Below are 16,485 nucleotides of genomic sequence, written 5' to 3' on the forward strand. Positions count from 1 at the left end.
ATAAAATAATCTGACACGATTTTGAAAAAACGCCCAACGAAACTGAAAAGTTACTGTCCACTAGAGTGTGCTAAATCCCAATGAGGACAGTCAGACACGCTCCGCTAGAAAAATAGCCACCCAGAGGACGAACAGAGATACGTCATGCAGAGAATGATTCTTTTCAAAGAAAACTGACGGAAAACTAATAGGAAACCCAAGTTTTTCTATTCTCTTTTAATTTCTCTTAAGTATATTTAATTTCTTTCAGTGTTTTTATGAAGTAAAGCATAAAGCCCAGGCAGGAGCATTGAATTTTGCCCTTATTTTAAAAAAGGATCTTTATACAATGAAAATTTTCACAAGACATGGGAATTTCTCTCATGACCTTGTCTTCATGAAATAATATACAAAGAAAACTTCTTTTCCACTTGCTACTGGGTAACAGAACTGACAGGAAGGCAGAGGGACAGTGGCTTATCCTGGTGAGATGATCTTAAAATAGGAACATTAATCTGTCTGGGATGCTTAGGCCAGTTCTTCCAGGCCTTCAGAGGCATGGAAGGTCAACACTAAACATTTCTAAATTTAATAATACTAAGACTTTAACTTCTCTTTTCTTAATGCTTTCCTTTTTAAATGATCTTTTTTTTCTGACTATAAAAGCATATGTTCACTGTACAGAATTTAGAAAATGGACTGTTACAAAGAAGAAATTCATACATCCTGTAATACCAGAACTCTGGGAGGATTACCACTAACCATTCCATGTACTTCCTTCCAATCTTTTCTGCACAAAAATATATGTACATTTAAAAAAACTGAATCATGCTTTTATATATTGCTTTTTAGTACTACACATTGTATCACAAACACTTTCTCAAAATACTAAATATTCCTCAACCACATGATTTGTAGCAATTATATAACCTTTCACTGTGGGGATATACCATTAATTTAATGATCCTACAGTTGGATATTATTTTTCCCTCAATTTACAGTATCACTTTATAGCTCTCTTAATTGCCTTTGGAACACTTAAGAGCATGTTTCTGGAGTCAGTCAGACCTAGGTTCAAATCTTTACTTACTATCTGTATGGCCTTGGACTATTTAGCAAACTTCAATTTCCTTTTTTCAAAAATAAAAGCTGTAGACATTAAATAACATTTACAAAGACATAGAACTGTAACTGGCACACAATAGGTCCTCAAAAAACATTCACCAACTTCTCTCTCCCTGAGGTTCCTGTCTGCATCATTTATCAGGTAATTAGGTTACCTTCTAGTATTTTTTTTTTAAATATTTTGAGAGAGAGAGCAACAAGTGCATGAGGGAGGGGCAGAGAGAGAGGGAGACAAAATCCCAAGCAGGCTCCATGCTGTGAGTGCAGAGCCCAAAGCCAGGCTCGATCTCACAAACCCTAAGATTGTGACCTGAGCCAAAATCAAGACTTGGTCGATTAACTGACTGAGCCACCTAGGTGCCCCTTTGTAGTATTGTTTAACCCTGTAGTATACCGGTCTTACCTTCTCAAGTAGACGCAAACCTTTCTTTTCTTTTTAATTGATATATTATTGACATATATAACATTATATTAGTTTCAGGTGCACAATGTAATACTTCTATAGTTGTATACACTGCAAAATGATCACCATAATAAATCTAGTTATCTATTTATCTATTTATTTGTATGTTACCATACAAAGTTACAAAATTTTTTCTCTTGTGATGAGAACTTTTTAAGATTTACTCTTAGCTATTTTCAATATACAACCCAAAACTGCTGACTGTAATCACCATGTTAACATTATATCCCCATGATTTATTTTATAACTGGAAGGTTGTACTTCTTGACCCCCCTTTACCCATTTTGCCCACCCTCCAATCCTGTCACCTTAACCTCTCTTCAAGGCAGAAAATCAGTCTTACTACTTGCATGAAACTGCACGTAGTAGGAATTCAACAAATGCATTCCAGGTAAAGTTAAGCTTTAAAAAATCTTTATTTTTACTTGCTAAAGAGAAGACTATCTATAAACCTATTCTTCCATTCAATAAATATTCATTAAACACTTATGAGCCAGGCACTGTATTACTACACCCAGGATAGAAGACAAAATTAAGTCCATATGAACTCAAGGAGCCTACTTTCTAATCAAGAAGGCAGGTACATCAACCAACAATTCACACTCAAAGTAAGAACTGATGGGATAAATGCGTGTACAGGATACAAGGGGAGCCTACTGGAGATAGATCTAATTCTGCCTGGAGTAAAAAAGGGTCAGAAAAGGTTTGCTCAAGGAAGTAACGCTTAATCTGGGTCTTGATTAAGAATGAACTAGTGGAAAGGTAGACAAAATAGGGAAAGAATTCCAGGCAAAGAGAGTAGCACATACAGTCTCAAGGAAGGAAGAGCCTAGGATGACTTCATGTCTTCTCGTTAAGGCAACATTTGAATGTTACCATTCAATAAGGTGGGACTATAGGAGGAAAAGTAGGTTTGAGAGCAGAAAACACTGAGTTTGCTTTTAATTTTTAAATAAATTTTTATTTTTATTTTTGAGAGAGAGAGAGAGATAGAGATAGACATGAGCATTAGCATGTGAGAGGCAGAGACAGGGAGACACAGAATCTGAGGCAGGCTCCAGGCTCTAGGCTGTCATCACAGAGCCTGACACGGGGCTCAAACCCAGGAACTGTGAGATCATGATGTGAGCCGAAGTCAAACGCTCGATCGACTGAGCCACCCAGGTGCCCCTTACACGGAATTTGTTTTGGACATGCTATTTTGGAGGTGTCAATGTGACAACCAAATAAATATATGTCATAGATATTTAAGTCAGCTTCAGTAAAGGGTTGGATCTAGAGATCTTAGGTTAGTCATCTATTTAGATAGTTGTTAAATGAAAGGCCTATGACAATCAAGCATAAATCTTAATTCTTGATTGGCTCCTAGCTGGAGAGAGAAAAAAACACTATAAAGGATATTTGGAGTCAGTTGTAGAAATTTGAATATGAACTTAATAATAGATAATACTGAATTGACCTTAAAAATCTTTGATGTAATAAAGGTATTGTGAATCTACAGAATTCCTAGCCCGTAAGGCATACATACTGAATAATTTTGAAATAAACTATCACAATAACTACAATTTTACTTTCAAATGATTCAGGAAAGAAACAGAAAAAAGGGTAGGTAGGTATACAGGTGGGTGCTAATTGTACTGTTTTTTAAATATTTCTGTAAATTTGAATTCTTCTAAAATAAAATGTGCAGTAGGGGGGAAGGGGGATAGAAAATTTTTTTTAATGCTATGTAGCCACTAAAATGAACGTAACAGATCTCCAAATACTGACATTAAATGATCCCCTACATATCACTAGGTGGAAAAAATGCAATTAAGTATGAAGAATATACTACTGGGGGCGCCTGGGTGGCTCAGTCAGTTAAGCATCTGACTCTTGATTTTGCCTCAGGTCATGATCTCACAGTTCTTGAGTTTGAGCCCTACTTTGGGCTCTGTGCTGACAGCACAGAGTGTGCTTGGGACTCTCTTTCTCTCTGCCCCTCCCCTGCTTACGCTCTCTCAAAATAAATAAACTTAAAAAAAAAAAAAAAAGAGTAGACCGCCATTTGTATTAAAATACTTCGAAAAGAGGGGCGCCTGGGTGGCGCAGTCGGTTAAGCGTCCGACTTCAGCCAGGTCACGATCTCGCGGTCCGTGGGTTCGAGCCCCGCGTCAGGCTCTGGGCTGATGGCTCAGAGCCTGGAGCCTGTTTCCGATTCTGTGTCTCTCTCTCTCTCTCTCGGCCCCTCCCCCATTCATGCTCTGTCTCTCTCTGTCCCAAAAATAAATAAAAAAACGTTGAAAAAAAATTAAAAAAAAAAAAACTTCGAAAAGAATAATTATTTAAGTAAAATTACAAATACATATGTACTAGCAGATGCAAATAATCTCTTTAGAAGGATAACCCAGTGGTTAATTCTAGGGAAGACAAATGAGTAAAGAATTACTTATTGTGCCAATTACAGGCTCTGAAATTATAGAGTTTGAAACTATAGGCATGTGTACATTTTACTCTATGAGGGTATGTATGTACATGTGCATATGTGTACCTTCTTTCAAAAAGGTCATCATGAAAATATCCAAAGAGAAGGTGTAAAGTTAAGACGACTATAAAGCCAAGGGCAGAATTGGAGAACACCACTATTTAAAGGACAGGTGAAAGAAGAAGTTTACCAAATAACCTGAGGGACAGGAAGACAAAAAAATACAACAGGAGAAAATTGTTTCTTGGAAATAAAGGGATAAGAGAATGTCAAGAATAATGTAAAATAAAACTATTAATAGTGACTTATTTGCTTCTAAATTTTTAAAAATATTTCTGAAAATAAAGTTAGTTTTAAAAAAATTTTTTTAATGTTTATTTTTGAGGAGAGACAGAGTACAAGTGGGGGAGGGGCAGAGAAAGAGGGAGACACAGAATCTGAAACAGGCTCCAGGCTCTGAGCTGTCAGCACAGAGCCCGATGTGGGGCTCGAACCCATGGATCACGAGATCATGACCTGAGCTGAAGTTGGACACTAAAATGACTGAGCCACCCAGGCGCCCCTAAACAGTTACTTTTAAAATGAAAACCTGGGGGCGCCTGGGTGGCGCAGTCGGTTGAGCGTCCGACTTCAGCCAGGTCACGATCTCGCGGTCCGGGAGTTCGAGCCCCACATCAGGCTCTGGGCTGATGGCTCAGAGCCTGGAGTCTGTTTCTGATTCTGTGTCTCCCTCTCTCTCTGCCCCTCGCCCGTTCATGCTCTGTCTCTCTCTGTCCCAAAAATAAATACACGTTGAAAAAAAAAATTAAAAAAAAATAAAATAAAATGAAAACCTGAACAGCATGTGCGAGGAGACAGGCCCCATAAGACAAGGCCTCAAGAGTGGCTGCAATATCTTGCAATCAGAAGGATACTGGTGAGCTTAACGGTCAGTATTTGAAAGAACTGAGGGCAGAAAAAGAGATCACAATAGATTAAGAGAATAGAGGTAACGAAGTGGGAACAACCAGTCTATTCTTTCAAAAAATTAGAAGGGAACATACATCAAGAGGTTTTTAAAGATCAGCAAGTTACAGCATATTTATGAGCTAAGAGAAAGAGCCAGCAGAGAAAAAGCAAATGGAATGCAGGTGAGGGAATAACAGCTAGCAGTTGGGGAAGGTGGGAGAGAGGTTCAAGAGGGGGCTCAGAAGTGTGTATGAGGGAAGAGACAATAGAGCGATGAAGGCAGGGTGGGGCAGGGAAGGAAGGGGCAGAGGTAAAGTTCGAATAAAAGTTTTATTTTATTTATTTTTTTTTTACACAGTCTTGAGGTTTTTGTTCTTGTTTTTTTTACATTTATCATGCTATGAATTCATAGGGAATGAGCTCCAGCAGCTCAGGCTCCTTTCCACTGGTTCTCACAAAATGTGCATCTCTGGGTGGGGCAGGCTGGCGCTTCAGTTGAACCCAAGTACCTTTCTCCTTGACTTTCTTCTTTTTCTGATCATTTTCCTTCACACGCTTCAGGAAGCTGTCTCAGGTCTTTGAGTGCTTAACATGCTTAATACTTACAAGAATTCCCTTAGCAAGAATCTTGCCCTTAACTTGTTTGTTTACAACAATGCCAACAGCATGGTGGATAACATTGTAGACTCTTCCAGTTTTGCCACGGTAACATTTGCGGGACATTCCTTTTTGAACAGTGCTCATTCCCTTGATATCCACAATATCACCTTTCTTGTAGATTCACATGTATGCTTCCAAAGGAACAACTCCATGTTTTCTAAAAGGCCTACAGAACATATAGCGAGGACCTCTCCTCTTTCCCCTTGTGTTGGTCATTTTGGCGAATTACTGAAAGATGGAGGTTCTGGCCAAAAGGTTGAATTAAAAATTTTAAAAACGTCACTTTCACCTTTAGGAGAACGCTAGGATACCAATATATTGCTTTGAAAACTAACAAATAGAGGATCACTTGGGTGGCTCAGTCAGTTAAGCGTCCAACTTTGGCTCAGGTCATGATTTCACGATTTGTGGGTTCAAGCCCCACTTGGGGCTCTGTGCTGACAGCTTGGAGCCTGGAGCCTGCTCTAGATTCTGTGTCTCCCTCTCTCTCTGCCCCTCCCCCACTTGCTCGTGCGTGCTCTCTCTTTCTCTCTCTCTCAAAAATAAACATTTAAAACAATTTCAAAACTAACAAATGGAAAGAATATTTTTTTAAATGTGAGGATGAAAAACATAACAGATGAACATATGGGAAGATGGGGGAGAAGAGGAGAGGGAAATAAACTACAGGAGAATTTAAAGAAAAAAAATTTTAATGCTTATTTTTAAGAGAGAGTGTACGTGTGCACACAAGTGGGGGAGGGGCAGAGACAGAGGAAGACAAAGAATCCAAAGCAGGCTCCAGGCTCCGAGCTGTCAGCACAGAGCCCCACGCAGGGCTTGAACCCACAAACCATGAGATCATGACCTGAGCCAAAGTCGGACACTTAACTGACTGAGCCACCCAGGAACCCTGAGACTCTTAACTATTGGGGGATGGGCTAAATGAGTGATGGGTATTAAAGAGGGCACTTGTTGTGATGAGCACTGGGTGTTGTATATAAGTGTGAATTACTGAATTCTACTTCTGAAACCAATATTGTACTGTATATTTTAACTAAAATTTAAATAAAACTTTAAAAAAATGAAAGGATGAAGAGAGGAACAGAGGCAATATATAATAATCATACAATGTTTTCGGATGATACTATTAAAATGTTTGTAATAATTGGGAAATATTCACTTTTTAATCTTAAGTGGAAAAAAGGGCACAAACATACAATGGATATGACATACATACAGGTACATATGTATGTATATGCATATATATAAAAATACAGAGAAAATTTGGAGATGATTTTTATTTTCTTTATACATTTTTCCCCTCAACTCTTTAATAATGAACATAGAATCAGAAAATATACTTTTATTTCTTTGAAAACAAGCAAGCACTGCATCTTAGCATAGATAGTATGCTACTAAATAAATCAAAACCTTCTGAATTTTAATTAGGTATTAACAAATCTATGGGAAATAAAGAACTTAAGGAATAAAAGAAAATTGATTACTTCTGCTTCGTAGTAGCCATTACTAACAATTTCAGAATCAGAGAGTCTTAGAACGTTAGTACTGAAGTGGTCCTTGAGCCTATGTAATTTAATACCTGCATCTTACAAAATAGGAAAATGAGATCCAAGAAGGTAAATAACTCATCCAAGGTCACTAAGTTAGTTACTGGCACATGGGACCCCGGTATCCTGAATTCCAGGCCAGCATTTTTACTGCTGTATCAGAATACTCAATTTTTCTCTAATGCACCACATGAAAATTACTTCTAGACTGACACCAGCCTAATTAATATCACTGTCTCAAGGTGGCTCCTTAAAGGAACACAGACAACATAAACCTGATGTGATAAAAGATTATACATTCGCAAGGTGCCAATTCACAAAAGACCCATTAACATCTCTAAACTCAGAACAAAGTTAGGAAATGAGTGAAAATAATCTAATTTACACATTACTATGAACACCAAATCAAATTTTCCAACTTAATATAAAACTCTACTCATCCTACACCTCCCCAGTTTGAACTTACATTCTAAAGAAATGCTTCAGTGCTATATATTTTAATAAATTCCTTGTTATTACCCTAAGAAGCAGTTATTCATTAAGAAGAAACAAACTTGTGCCAAATCTTCAAACGATGTTAAAAATACACAGGAATGTTGATTCATGTAGGTTCTCAAATTTAAATGTGCCTTAGGCAACAACTTACATACTAGAAGATAAATGTGGCAATCATTTTTAGCATTCAAAAAGAGTAGCTAAAATTCGTGGACTTAAAAAGGTAAACTTTAATATCAATGTACTCACACTCAGGAAATACATTACATATTTTCAGCTAAATCTATAAATATCCCTAAATAAATCCTTGGCTCTTAGATTAAGTATTAAAGAAATGTTGAGACCACTTAATCTGTGTACTGCCTTTCTGCCTCCTCTGTGACCACCATGATCTGAGTAACTCTACTTCAGGTAACTTCAAAACAGGGAAGTTTAAGTCCCAAGTCCTAGAATTTACATTCAAGGCTACACAGCAACCATCTCAAAAAGATCTACTTTTACTGACCAAAAATCATCTACATTGACTCTAGAGACTATTTCTAACACAAAATACAAAGATGAACCACAGAGAAGGTTGACAGAAGGCTTAAGTTCAATGGCTTTTGTGAGAATAAAAAGGACCTTTTATCCAAGTCACAAAAATAGACCCCAAGGAGGGAAAATTAAAAGCAAAAGACCTTACGTTCCCAATTTTGTATATATTTTCTTTCCAGTTGATCTGGGCTATAAAGGATGTACTTGTGGAAATTAATCTAGTTTGTACCCCTAATCCTACCCTGCTTAAAACTAAAGTTATCAGTGCCCCCTGCATTCTGACATTTCATTCTCTCCTTCTGTTTGCCTGTTGTCCATTCCACCTTTCAGGATACAGAATCCTCAGAAGGCAGATACATCCAACGTTCCACTGTGCTCCTTCATTATTCTTATAACAAGACATGGGAAAATAATGCCAAGCACCACTTGCCAGAACATTTTCCTCTATATTGATATAAGATCCCCAATAATTGGAACACAAGCAATCTCTACTTTTGGTCCAATGAATTTCCAAAAGCAGTGTCTGATTTATGTGAGATCAGAATTTGCTAGAGAATCCTTTTAAACTACTTATGAGTGACAAACTACCATGAACTACCTCACAACTCTGCATTCTGTTTCCTTGTTCTTTTCTCTGAGCATCCCTGTTTTAGAAACCTCAATTATTGATAAGTGTATGTGGAGTACATCAGGTGTCTATGGCAGAACAAAGATTTAAAACATTCCTAAAAGAACAAAATAACCAGGTGTCCACACTTTCTAGGCAGCTAAAAATCCCATATGGACCAATTTAAAGTTCCTTATATCAGGTAAGAAGGAAACATTGTTTGGAATAAATTTAGTCTAGGACAACAATGGAAAAGGAAAGAATTCCGTATCAATCATTAGAAAGACACATCTCAAAGATACAAGCATCTACTGAGTCCCCAAATTATAAAATGATCTGGTAAAAAAGCTCTCTTTGTCCCTACTTGTGATTTATCCCATGCTTCCTCACACTCCAGCATCACAGTCTTAAGGAACTGTTTAAGACAAACAACTTGAAGCTTCTAGGCAAACTGTGGATTCGTAGAGGCAGTAAGAAACTATAAAAACCCAGGGAAAATGCTCAGGCTCCTTTTAACCCCCATAAAAATAGTTGCCTTTACTCTACTGAAATGTTACTTGAAAATCCTCCTATCAAGTTGGGTTAACAGAAGTTGTCTTTTTTGGGGGGCACCTGGGTAGCTCAGTCGGTTAAGCATCTGACTCAGTTTTGGCTCAGGTCACGATTTCACAGTTTGTGAGATCAAGCCCTGTATCTGGCTCTGTGCTGACAGTGTGGAGCCAGCTAGGGATTCTCTCTCCCTCTCCTCTCCCCCACGCACATGTGTGCACCATCTCTCTCTCTCTCTAAAAATAAGTAACATTAAAAAAAAAGTTGTTGCCTTTTTTTCAAGTTTAAATAACAGGTGCTAATAAATATTCATTTTGATTACTTAAAATCTGAACAAGTATGGTTCAAAAAGTAAAAATAATATAACCAAAGGTATATATTATGAAGAGTCTCATTCCTACCCTGCTTCCCATCTATCCAGTTCCTACTGCATTTGTAAGTTTATCATTCCAGAGTTTCTTTATGCAAAGAAATGCAGATTAAAAGATATTGTTATTTTTCCAGGCCATCTTTGGTGGGAGTACTTGGGGCTGAGCTGAGAGGGACTGGTGGGCACAGGATCAGAGGGTCTCTAGCTCTCTCAAAATGGCCACTATTCTGAGGGCACAAAGTTGTACATTTGACCTTAAAACATGAATCACATTCCTGGACACATTCCACTCTGGCTGGGACCCTGACATCCCCTCCTTGCCTGTGTGAAGGACAAGGCTCAGCTCCTTCATGAGAAGAGAAAGCCGATCCACCATTCCCTAAGAGTTGGCTGGGTGCAACAAGCTATACTTTTAACTACTAAGTGGAGCTGCACCTAATGAAAATTAAAGCCCAGAGAATGCTCCTCCCTTTCTGGTCTTTGTTTTAATGTTGGTGTGTATGCGTGTGTGTTTAAATTAATAGATTTTTATCTTTAGAAGAGGTTTACAGAAAATTAAGCAGAAAGTGTACTACAAAGAGTTCCCAAGTACCCGGCTCTTTCCCCTGTTCACCATTTTCTCATTAACATCTTACATTAATGTGGTATATTTGTTATAACTGATGAGCCAACAGCGACACATTATCATTAACTAAAGTCCACAGTTTACATTAGGGTTCACTCTTTGTGTTCTACATTCTTTGGGTTTTGACAAATGTATAATGAAATAATCACCTTTATATTAACATACAGAATAGTTTCACTGCCCTAAAAATCCCATGTCCCAACTGTTCATCCCTTCCTACCTCCCTCTAAACCCCTGGCAACCACTAATCCTTTCACTTACTGTCTCTATAGTTTTGCCTTTCCCAGAATGTCATATAGTTGGAATCATGTAACTATGTAGTTTCCTCAGACTGGCCTCTTTCATTAAGCATCAGGCATTTAAGGTTTAGCCATGCTTTTTTTTTTTTAATTTTTTAAAATGTCTTTATTTTGAGAGAGAGAGACAAAGAACGAACAGGAGAGAGGCAGATTGAAATGGAGACACAGAATCTGAAGCAGGCTCCAGGCTCCGAGCTGTCAGCACAGAGCCCGATGCGGGGCTCACGAACTGTGAGATCATGACCTGAGCTGAAGTTGGATGCTTAACCAACTGAGCCACCCAGGCACCCCAGGTTTAGCCAGGTCTTTTTGTGGCTTAAGAACTTATTTCTTTTTCTCACTGAATAACACTCCATTGTACAGATTGTTTATTCTTTCACCTTTTGAAGGACATCTTAATTGCTTCTGGTTTTTTGAAATTAGGATATAAACATTCATGTGCAGGTTTTGGTAGATATAAGTTTGCTATTCATTTGGGTAAATATACATAGGAGTATGATTGCTGGATCATATAGTAAGGCTATGCTTAGCTTTGTGAGAAACAGCCAAACTGTCTTCCAAAATGACTGCCATTTTGCACTACCACCAGCAACGAATGAAGACTTCATATTGTTATATATCCTCACTAACATTCGGTACTGCCAGTGTTTTGTTTTGTTTTGCCATTCTAATAGTTTAGTAGTTTCTTATTGTTGTTTTAATTTGCAATTCCTTAGTGACATATGATGTTGGACATCTTTTCATATGCTTTTTTTCCACCTGGATATCTACTTCGGTGGGGTGCCTGTTCAGTTCTTTTGCCCAATTTTTAATTGCATTGTTTACTTTAAGTTTTAAGAGTTCTTTGTATGTTTTGGATACAAGCCATTTGTCAGATGTGTCCTGCAAACATTTTCTCCTAGCCTGTGGCTTATCTTCTCATTCTCTTAATGTCCTTCACGGGACAAAACTTTTTAAACTTTCATGGGTCATGCTTTTGATGTTGTATATAAAAAGTCATTACCAAACCCAAGGTCATCCAGGTTTTCTCCTGATATCTTTTAAAAGTTTTGTACCTTACATTTAGGTCTGTGATCCATTTTGAGTTAAGTTGTTTAATTCAAGGTGTAAAATCTGTCTCCAGATTTTTTTTTTTTTTTGCATGTGGATGTCTGTTTCAGCACCATTTGTTGAAATATTATTCTTTCTCCACTGAATTGCTTTTGTTCCTTCGTCAAAGATCAGTTGACTATACTTATATGGGTATGTTTCTGAGCTATTTTGTTCTATTGATCCATTTGTCTATTGTTCTGCCAACACCACACTGTCTTAATTATTATAGCTTAACAGTAAATCTTGAAGTTGGGTAGTGTCAGTCCTTTGATTTTCTTTTCCTCAGTATTGTGTTGGCTTTTACCTGTCCTTACTAGGATCACTTTGTCAGTATCTACAAAATAACTAGCTGGGATTTTGATTGGGATTGTGCTGAATCTATAGATCAAGTTAGGAAGAACTGACATCTTAACAACGAATCTTCCCACTCATGAATGTGGAATGTCACTATAAATGGAATGTCACTCCATTTATTCAGATAATTCAGAAGATTTATTCAGATATTCTTTGATCTCTTTTATCACAGTTTTATAGTTTTTCTCACACAGATCTTATATATGTTTTGTCAGATTTATTCTTAAGCACCTCATTTTGGGGGGTGCCAATATAAATGATATTGTTTTTTAAATTTCAAATTTCAACTGTTCCTTGCTGGTATGTAGGAAAGTAATTGACTTTTATATATTAACTTTGGAACCAATAACTGTGCTATATCATTTATGAATTCTAGGAATTTGTCAGTTCTTCGGGATTGTCTACATAGATAATCAGAACATCTGTGAATAAAGACCGTTGTACTCCTTCTTTCCCAATCTGTATGCCTTCTGTTTTCTTGTCTTACTACATTAACTAGGTTTCCCAGTACGATGTTGAATAGGAATGGTTAGAGAGGACATCCTTGTCTTGTTCCGGATCTTAGGGACAAAGCATCTAGTTTCTCATCAAGTATGGTGTTAGCTGTAGAGTTCCTGTAGATGTTCTTTATCAAGTTGAGGAAGTTCCCCTTCATACCTAGTTTGTGGTAAGTTCATGAATAGGTATTGGATTTTGTCACATGCTTTTTCTGTATCCAAGACACGATCCTATGATTTTTCTTCTTTAGCCTGTTGATGTGACAGATTATATTAACTGTCGAATGTTGCACCAGCCTTGCATACCTGGAATAAATCCACTCAGCTGTGGTATGATTCTTTTTATATATCATCGGATTCAATTTGTTGATATCTTGTTGAGGAGTTTTCTGTGTTCATGAGTTACATTGGTCTATAATGTCTTTTTAAAGTGTAAACAGGCTGAGTAATCTCAGAGCTATCAGCCAGTTACACGTAATAATCCATTTAATCAGATTATTGTTCTTCTGAACCCTAAACAACTGCAATGAGGCAAAGACATTACTGGTCGGAGGGAAAACATGGAATACTTAGGCATCAAGGCAGGCATGAGTCAGCTGTAGCAGCTCAAAAGCATCAAAAGCTATAGTTTATACTACTTTCCTTAGCTTTGAAGTTAGTAATCAGAAGAGGGAGGAAAGAATCAGGAAATTGAGGGATAAGACACCTAAGTGCCTGAAAGAACATTTTTTAAAATGTTTACTTATTTTGAGAGAGTGAGAGAAAGAGGCAGAGAGAGGGAGAGACAGAATCCCAAGCAGGCTCCACGTTCATTCAGCACAGAGTCTGACACAGGGCTCGATCCCATGACTGTGACATCATGACCCGGGCCTAAATCAAGAGCCGAATGCGTGACTGAGCCACCCAGGCACCCCAGAAATTACTTTCTTTAATAGGTTTTGTGAGATACAACAACCTTGCGTGACTTTTAAAAGTAAGGAGGGTCTAAGGTCCAGGTTTCACACTTGTACACTGTCTTCTGAGTCAGGGATGGTACGGCTCTATAGCACAAAAACTTCTCTACCCAGATCTGCCCCCTCCCCTTACTAATTTGCTACTTTCAAACAACCTGAGAATTTTTTTTTAACCACAGAAAACCATCTTCACAATTTTTGCCAACTGTAAATACTAATTATACCACTATTTACTTAATAAAATGCATAAAGTTGGCATTTCATTAAAATTATTTTAAAAAGAAAATCTTAGGGGTGCCTAGGTGGCTCAGTCAGTTGAGCAACCGACTTCAGCTCAGGTCATGATCTTACAATTTGAGGGTTTGAACCCCACGTTGGGCTTTGCACTAACAGGGGGCAGACTGCTTCAGATCCTCTGTCTCCCTATCTCTGCGCCTCCTCCCCCCAAAATAAACAAACATAAAAAAATTTTATATCTCTATCATTAACAGATACTATCTCTTACCAAATACAGTTATTATACATTAATATACATTAAATACATAATTCTTAAAATTAAAAACATTCATCCCTCTACCACCTAAAGTCATCTACTATGCAACCAGTGATAAATGTGCCCCATACTTTGAGAAATACTCATCAAATCCAACCTTCTCCTTCATTTATAAGTAATGAAACTGAAGACCAGAAACCAAAGTCATAGAGCTAATCATAGAGCTAATCATAGAGCTAATCAGGAGCTGAACTGGAACCAACACTCTCTTTGCTCCACAAATAAAAACTAACTCTTCACACACCCACACTACTGTTCTTTCCACTACAACAAGTTTAAAAAAAAAAAAGGTGGGGAGGGGACAGAATATCTTATTTATTAACTTTTTCGGTCAGTGGTCTCCAAATTGCCTTTGTTTCTTTTTGGCAGGCTGTCTAACTGGCTCAAAATTGAACTCCTGCTGGAATAAAGCTGACCTGGCTAGGGAACAGGGGCAGGAACACCAAAGGACACTGTGCCTGAAAGGGAAGAGGGGCTTTACCTGAGGGCTCAGGATATTTGAAAGAAGAATTAAAAAGTCATGAGACACTCCTCCTCCCCACCCAAGGGACAGCTCAGCTGCCTGAAACTTGTGATGTGCTCTGCTACTGGCTTCAAAGAGCTGACGACCTTCAGAGGGTACTCAGAATGGTACTCTCTGAGTGTTCCCCAAACAAAACAAGCAATTTTGAAAAAGAATATAAGGCATGTTAAGTGGTTTTTTTTACAACTGGTATTCTGAGCTTAATGCTGACCAAAAACAGAGAATTTATTTATATGTGCAAGTGTCAAGAAAAAATCTTCAGAGAAAGTGAGCAGAAACAAAGGTAAGGAAAGCTGTCCAGTCTGAAATGTGCTAAACTTTAAGAAAGGAAGTTTCAAAAACTTTATAAAAGAGAAAAAGTTAGTATATTCTGATAGCCAGAGTCTCTGAGAAAACTCTACTGGAAAACAGAATCGTTGGCAATATTTGAAAAAAAAAAAAAAATAGTGGTTTCTGGTAGCCTCCAATTAAAAAGGAAAAAAAAAGGGGCGCCTGGGTGGCGCAGTCGGTTAAGCGTCCGACTTCAGCCAGGTCACGATCTCGCGGTCTGTGAGTTCAAGCCCCGCGTCAGGCTCTGGGCTGATGGCTCAGAGCCTGGAGCCTGTTTCCGATTCTGTGTCTCCCTCTCTCTCTGCCCCTCCCCTGTTGATGCTCTGTCTCTCTCTGTCCCAAAAATAAATAAACGTTGAAAAAAAATTAAAAAAAAAAAAAAAAAAAAAAAGGAAAAAAAAAAAGGAGATAACAAGGTAGAAATACATAAAAGTGGGACAAAAACCTGCCCATAAATGCCCTCTTTTTTTTTTTTTCATTCCTCTCTTTCCACTCAGATCCTTCTAGGTCCAGCTCACCCCTCCTCCACAGTCTTCTCCTATCCTGACTCGCAGTGACTGCTCCTCTTCCAAACTCTATGTACTTGGTAATTATTGATGGATGACTTTGCCCCCTCCCAATTCAACTCTAGGCTCTGAGACTGCAGTGTTCATGTCACACATACCTTGGTGTCCCCAGAGTATCCACCTACAGTGCCTCCTGCAGAGTAAATTATAAATAAATACATGCTAATTCAGTCAAAGAGGCCAACTAGAAATCACTGTTCTTAGAGGAAGGGGAGACCAGGGCTGGCATAAAGAATACAGAATTTGAGCATGCAACGTAAATTGTACTAATACCCAAATCAATTCAAATCAACTGAGTAACAAGTAGAAGCAACAGGCACAGTCACCTGAAATTGCAAAATCAGCACAGTACCTGCAAAAGACTTTCTATGGCATGAAAACCTCGAATTAAATTCAGAGCTCCACATAAAAGACTGAGGATAAATGCCACAATTGCTGACAAAGTTGCTGGTTCTAGTCGCTGGTGAGCTGGAAAATAAAAGAAATGGTTAGAAATGAACACCACTATCTCATGTCAGCACCTAAACTTCTGTAAAATGAAATTCTTTGCTAAATATTTAAATTTAAGGGTCAAATACGGATTAATCTTCATAAAGTTATTTATTAATATGTTAGTAATTATTTTTTAATGCAAAATATCTTGGCAACATGACAGCTTCGTTGCCCCGAACTCAAGTTCATTAAGTTCTTTTTCTCTAAATGTTAACAAAGACATCTAACTCGCACTTGGGGTATATGGTGCTAAGGAGGGCTCACATCTGGCAGTAAATCATGCAAAAAAAAAAACCTTACTGCCTAAATAGGTCTACCACTTGGAAGTAATTGCAAATATTTGCAAAGGTGACTTTCCTTGAGAAATCATTGCATAATTCCTATTTTACTGAAAATGCTTAGATAACATTTTTAAGGACAAACATAGCTTGCTTTTTTAAAGCCAATCTCTCCATTA

The 16,485-nt window shown here is 37.8% G+C and overlaps 1 protein-coding gene and 1 pseudogene across 3 annotated transcripts in view; both read right to left on the reverse strand.

Moving 5' to 3' along the window:
- Positions 1-16,485, reverse strand: part of SEC22A (SEC22 homolog A, vesicle trafficking protein) — a 78,172-nt gene that overhangs the window by 13,208 nt on the left and 48,479 nt on the right. For all 3 annotated transcript variants that reach the window (XM_030328748.1, XM_030328749.1, XM_030328750.1), the window contains one exon: positions 15,889-16,004. In XM_030328748.1, the coding sequence (XP_030184608.1) occupies positions 15,889-16,004 (116 nt within the window). The remainder of the gene's footprint in view (positions 1-15,888; positions 16,005-16,485) is intronic.
- Positions 5,303-6,011, reverse strand: LOC115523092 (annotated as a pseudogene).

This window comes from Lynx canadensis, chromosome C2 (genome assembly GCF_007474595.2).
Source record: "Lynx canadensis isolate LIC74 chromosome C2, mLynCan4.pri.v2, whole genome shotgun sequence".
NCBI classification, from domain to species: Eukaryota; Metazoa; Chordata; class Mammalia; order Carnivora; family Felidae; genus Lynx; species Lynx canadensis.